Source organism: Osmerus eperlanus, chromosome 7 (genome assembly GCF_963692335.1).
Source record: "Osmerus eperlanus chromosome 7, fOsmEpe2.1, whole genome shotgun sequence".
Classification (NCBI taxonomy): domain Eukaryota; kingdom Metazoa; phylum Chordata; class Actinopteri; order Osmeriformes; family Osmeridae; genus Osmerus; species Osmerus eperlanus.
In genome coordinates this window covers 11,529,896-11,536,368 of record NC_085024.1, presented here as the reverse complement: position 1 = coordinate 11,536,368, position 6,473 = coordinate 11,529,896, and the positions used below count along the sequence as shown (strand labels likewise).

The 6,473-nt window shown below is 42.6% G+C and overlaps 1 protein-coding gene across 1 annotated transcript; it reads left to right on the top strand.

The window, feature by feature from the left end:
- Nucleotides 1–709: 709 nt before the first annotated feature.
- On the top strand, nt 710–1,687 carry LOC134023762 (free fatty acid receptor 3-like). The gene has a single exon (XM_062466126.1). The coding sequence runs from the start codon at nt 716–718 to the stop codon at nt 1,685–1,687; it is 972 nt and encodes a 323-aa protein (XP_062322110.1). The 5' UTR covers nt 710–715.
- Nucleotides 1,688–6,473: the final 4,786 nt, after the last annotated feature.

Here is a 6,473-nt window from a genome sequence, read left to right as displayed (position 1 = left end):
ACCAAACCGTTTCAAAATCAGTAATCGCTTTTTCTTCTAAAGGCTGCCATCCTTGACCTTTTTGGCGCAGAATTCACTGAGATATAAAATTGGAAACTGGAGGCATGTTGTGTAAAACAGCACCATGTCAGCATAGAGCGTACAGATCCGGAAGTGATGATGTCTGTTTTACCGAATACGGAAGTGTTTTCCGCATAACCCCTATCCGATCCACTTTTCCATGTTGATAAGAGCATTAAAATGAGAAAAAATAATGGGACAAAAAGAAATCAAGGGACATTTAGAATAGATAAAAATGTGCGATTAATTGCGATTAATCGCAAATTAACTATGACATTAATGCGATTAATCATGACTAAATATTTTAATCGTTTGACAGCACTAATAGTAATATAATAATAATATTGATGAATTTAGTTGTGCATGAGTATCGACCATTGGGGTTTACTTTATGAATCAAGAGCTCAAGTAATGCATAGGCTTGTATACTGATTTGCTATATTTATATTTATTTAGTTCAGAACGTGAAGTCACAAATCTTTGTCAAAAATAGTTTTTAAGCCTGCGTAACCATGATACATAAATAAAGTATTTGTGTTGTAGTATTGATTGGCTTCATTTGCTAGCTATTAACAATTTTGTCTCTTTGGAGTTGTATAGGAAGGATTTCAGGGAGTGACTTTCTCCTTTCTCTTTTCACAAAGTGACTGCAGCAATGACAACACCTGGTGTCAGCCTGGTGTCCAGTGGTGTCAACCCAAACAACTCAGAGAACTTCTCCAGTGGTGTCATCCTGTTTGTCTACATCATCACCTTCCTCATTGGGATACCTGCCAACATCCTGGCATTTTACACTTTCTGTTGCAAAGTTTGCCATAAACCTTCCCCGATTGACATTCTACTCTTGAATCTCACCCTGTCTGACATCTTATTTCTGGCCTTCCTGCCATTTAAGATGAAAGAGGCCATGGACAACCAGTTATGGAACCTGCCTCTGCCACTGTGTCCCATCACAGAGTTCATGTTTTTCACCACCATCTACACCAGCATCTTATTTCTGACTGGGATTAGTGTGGAGCGCTACTTGAGTGTGGCCCACCCTACTGTTTACAGAAAGCCAGGTCGGACGATCTACGCGATGGTCACCAGCGTGGCTTTCTGGATCCTCTCCGTATCTCACTGCAGCGTGGTCTTTGTAATGCACTACTCCAACACCTCCAACACCACCAACACCAGCCAGGCACGAACAAAGTGCTATGAAGACTTCTCCCACAAGCAGCTCAGCGTCCTTCTCCCAGTGCGCCTGGAGATGTTCCTGGTCCTTTTCTGCTTCCCCTTCATCATCTGTTGTTTCTGCTACATCAGCTTAATACACATCCTCTCAATGAGGCCCAAAATCAGCCGGCGTTGGCGACTCCGTGCCATCGGTCTGGCGTTAGGCACACTCCTGGTGTTCACCCTATGTTTCGGGCCCTATAACATGTCCCACATTTATGGGTTTTGGTGGAAGATGAGTCCACCATGGCGGGTCAAGGCCACCCTGCTGAGCACCTTCAATGCTTGTCTGGACCCCATCATATTTTTTCTATCTTCATCTGATGTGAGGAGCAAGCTCATGCGTTGTCTGGAGAGTTTCAGGGCTGGTCTGCGTAGACATGATCCTGATAACAAACCTGAGGGTTCCTAAGTATTTTTGATGACTAATGAGACTGTGTGAATGCAAAGTACATGATAAATAAAAACAGTTTTTGATTGTTATTGTACACCACCTCACTTGGACCAATCATCACCTCCCATGGCTTCTCCTACCACTGCTATGCTGACGACACGCAGCTGTACCTGTCGTTCCCCCCGACTGATCCGGGGATCACAGCTAGGATCGAGGCCTGCCTCACAGACATCTCTGCCTGGATGGCCAAGCACCACCTCCAGCTGAACCTCGCCAAAACAGAACTCCTCATCATTCCGACCAAACCCTCCATCTCCCACGATCTCCCACACCTTCATCCTCTGCCATGAACCTCGGGGTGACCATGGATGACGAGCTCTCCCTCACAGCCCACATTGCTGCGGTCTCTCGGTCGTGTAGATTCACCCTCTACAACATCCGGAAGATCAGGAGATATCTGTCTGAGCATTCCACCCAGCTGCTAGTCCAAGCACTTGTCCTCTCAAAGTTGGAGTACTGCAACTCGCTGCTCGCCGGTCTCCCAGCATGCGCAACCCACCCTCTCCAGAGGATTCAGCCCGTTCGGCCCGTCTGGTCTTCAATCTACCCAGACGCTCCCATGTTACCCTGCTCCTCATCTCCCTCCACTGGCTTCCCATCACGGCCCGTATCAGATTCAAGACTATGGTACTGACCTTCCGAGCGGTGAACGGGACTGCACCCGACTACATATCAAGTCTCTCCTCCAGCCTTACACCCCCCCTCCCCCCCGCCACCCACGGTCCTCTTCTGACAACCGTCTGGTGGTTCCACCGCTCAAGAGCGCCCGGTCCCAACACAAGCTATTCTCCTGTCTGGCCCCCCAATGGTGGAATCAACTCCCCACCTCCATCAGGGACACTGACTGACTCCCCACCTTCAAGAAAAGGCTCAAGACGCACTTGTTCTGTGAGTACAACGGCACTTAGGAATGCTTGGCTGGACCTGATGTTAGTTTCCTCCATGATCACAATGACTCTTATTGAGAGACTTGTTTCTCTTGTTGGTTAGTTGTAACGGGTTTTCTTGTACTCGCTGTGAAATATTTTACTGTTGATTGTTTTTCTACAGGTACACTCTTGCACTTTTTGAGTTTCATGTTGTTTAATTTTAACTTGTTTAACTGCATGCTCTTATGGTTCTTCCCTTTGGCACTTATTGGGTTTTTCACAATGTATGCTTCATGTTTTGGCTGCTCGCAATGTTTGGGGCTATCTCGTTGTTTTGATCAGTGACCTATGCTCTTTTGTAAAGCTCTCTCTTGGAAGTCGCTTTAGATAAAAGCGTCTGCTAACTTCATAAATGTAAATGTAAATGTTATTAATTCTACTGTATACAAATTATTCAGCAATTTGTTTATAACTTTTAGAGAGATTCTGTGTACATAGACCTCAATCACCTGTGGAATATTGTTTATTCGAGGGAGGCGTTTATTTGAGGGCGGAATTGTAGCTACAGTGCGGCCATAGACAAACAAAGAATATACAAACACAAAGCCTATAAGTGTCTCAAATACAAGTGTCCTACATTGTGTAGAAATCTGAAGCAGCATGCCGAAATGTTCTTACATTTTAGCTTTCAAACAGAAAGCTGTGCAGAAAGCACTCACCAGCAGCAACAGATCTGTAGCACGCAAACTTGGGGTTGATTTATATTGTACACTTGTGATTTACTTGTGTAATAAATACTGTGTTTTAATTTAACCAATTAAATAACAATTTTCAGATTTTTGGATGCAGCGTTTAATCGAGGGCGGCGTTTATTACACAATGTTTATTTTTGGTTCGGCGTTTATTCGAGGGCGGCGTTTATTTGAGGGCGGCGTTTAATCGAAGAAATACGGTATTTAACATTTTTCTGCACTATTGTAATTAGAATTTGAAAGCCTATGTCAGTATACATTTTATCAGATAGACTCAGGAATCATGTGATCTTGTAAATAATCCCCCCAAAAATTCAGAAATAAAAAAATGGACAATTTTACTATCAGATCTAAAATGTAGCATTTCCAATGTCAATTGCTGATAGATTGTGAACGTATAAAAAGCTATTGGTGTCATATATTGGTGTCAAACCTCTATTTACACTGTATTTACAAAGATTATAAAGTAATCTTAGGAAGTAACTATGTAGATACGTGTAGATGCTGACAGGCATGAATGCAAGTCAACATTCTCCAGTGAGTGGGAACCAAACAACAAGACAAGATTGATGATCACTCATTTGGAACGTGTGTTAGAACATGGTGTCAGATCGTTGTCAGCATAGCAGCTGATGCAGTTAGAATATAAGCAGCTCTTTATTAGCTTACTCTTCTTGATTCTCTGAGTCAGTGGTAGGTTTTTGATATCACAAAACAACCGCCTTTGGTTGCTTTTTACCGATCGACCGTTCCCTGTGCTCTTCCTGCACCATTGATTGTAGATTTACTTCTTTGTGTGAGGATAATTGCACTGGCAATGACAATGGTGAAAACAGGGACTAACGGATTATTAGTTCTAGAGTAAGATAAATAAACTGGCCCCATTTCTTTGACTAGGACAGGAGAGGTTTAAGGTGGTTTCGACGGTTATTGGCATGCAAAAGATCCAACTGTATAACAATGCATACAACCATTCAGATCAGACCTATGAGATTGTGCTAAATGAATCACAGACTACAAAAGGTTATTTGAAAAGTGCTTGGGATTGGCTGTCATTTGTACTTTTGTATTGTATTGTATTTGTCATTACATACAAAATTATTACAAAACACACTCACAGAGAACAAAGAACACAGTTATTTTCACAAAAATGCTATCTATTCTGGAGGTTTTGTACAGACAATAACATGAACTTCCTTTACAGATGATAAAGAACCTGTTCTGATTTAGGTATTACCATAATTACTTCTTTATTAGACACGTTTAGGATTTGGATATCTTCATTACCCTATGCTCTGACACAATGGTCTTATATGCTGTAGTACAACCATTTTGAGGAAATTATTTTGTCAGGGGTGCATGAATGAAACACAATCACAATATGGTTTGTATTGACTTACCGACCTCCATTCATTCATCAGTGATCGCTGATTTGATATTTGGCAGTGAAGAAGCACAGTATTTTACATAGTAAACAGACCCATGTGTAAGATCTCCCATAGCCTGTTTCAGATACCTCCATGCTATTGACATAATGTTGACTTAATAGATATGACAGTCTTTTCCATCCAACCAGGCAATCAGACCTGCTAATTGCTTGCAAGCTGCACAAATCGGGCTCATGGTTATATATATGAAAAAATATTTATTATTTTTGATCCCTTGTGGTAACGTGAGTAAGCTGATATCTCTTCTACAGTGCTTCCAGGAAGTCTGTGCAGCACTTCTTTGACTCATTTCAGTATCTGGACTGACTGTCAGCGGTCTTACAGCACTTTTAGAGTTGATTTGGTGCCATACAAACTGACCTGTCATTGTGAAGTGTGTGAAAGCATGTTGACGTCTTCCAGCCACAAGTATACCCGGAAGCGGACTGAGATTAGCCACGTCAATTCCCAGAGGCCTCTCCTCTGTTTAAAGTCACGGGTGGTCGACCCTGCTTCTAGGCCTGCTTCCATTCTCTTCTTCCTCTCCTCTACTTAACCCCATAATTACATAATTAGATCTATTAACTGGGTGTAATTGTTTTTAAAAACTCCCTCGTGTTGCAGCCACAATAATGGCTGATGTTGTTATAATCCAGACTTGGTGTTCACCAGAGATCAGGGGGCGACCACCCATGACCAGGTCGATTTTACTCACCCCGGAACACTTCCCCCATCAAACAACAGAGCTGTGTAAATGACAGGCATAATTTACAATGCATTCTCCTTCAAACACAATATGAGCAGTGTAATACCTGAGTCATCCTGAGTCATATGGGTTTCTCCCACTCATACTGACTGTGTATTAGACCGGGCCTTGGCCTCCAGCTGTTGGAGTCTGTATGGAGCCATAGTTCCATCCCATCCCTCAGCAGAACTCTGTGAGCTGTCTCATGTGGAGCCCACAGCTGTTAGGGAATAGCGTGTGTGTGTTTGTACGTGCCCCTATGAGTGAGTGTGGATTGTATGCAGTATTGTCAGTCACCCATAAGAGGACGTCTTGGCCTCCATCTACAGGTTTATGACCAAGGGTATAAACTGTATTATTCCTATGAATGGCCTGTGTCTTTTAACACTAATGACAACGATGAGTCGTTACTCAGAGGAAAGGGTCTTACCATGTGGGTCCTGTTTGAACTTATCCCCACTGGACCAAACAATCAGACCATTAGGAGAAAACACATGCACATGTTTACTGGTGCAAGAGCTCAGCCCCTCGAGATAAAGCAAGCACTGACTGGATACACATCTTGAGTGCAGACTCCATGCCATTCAGTTTGAGAATGTAAAAGGCTAGCATTACAAAATGCAGCCCTGTGAAACAATAGTCTACTAGGGCCAAGTGTAGTAGAGGTGGTTTGGAACCATATTTGGAACTACACTCTACAGGTCTTCACAATAGTCCTGTCACAGACCTGTCATCAACAAACCGCAAGAATTCGTTTTTGGTTCAACGACTATTGAGTTATGCTAACAGGACAGATTTATATAGGTGAGGAACCCAGTTTTAATTCTTGTTTGGTCATGCAAAATAAGGCTACTGCCACACTCATTCAATGGTCCTGGGAACCTTTTTTGCATGGCCACATACAGGAGTTCTTGCAGAACATTTCAGAACACTTGTATAAAATATACTGTA

Coding starts and splice junctions, on each gene's coding strand:
- LOC134023762 (XM_062466126.1), top strand. CDS start 716: ATGACAACACCTGGTGTCAGCCTGGTGTCCAGTGGTGTCAACCCAAAC.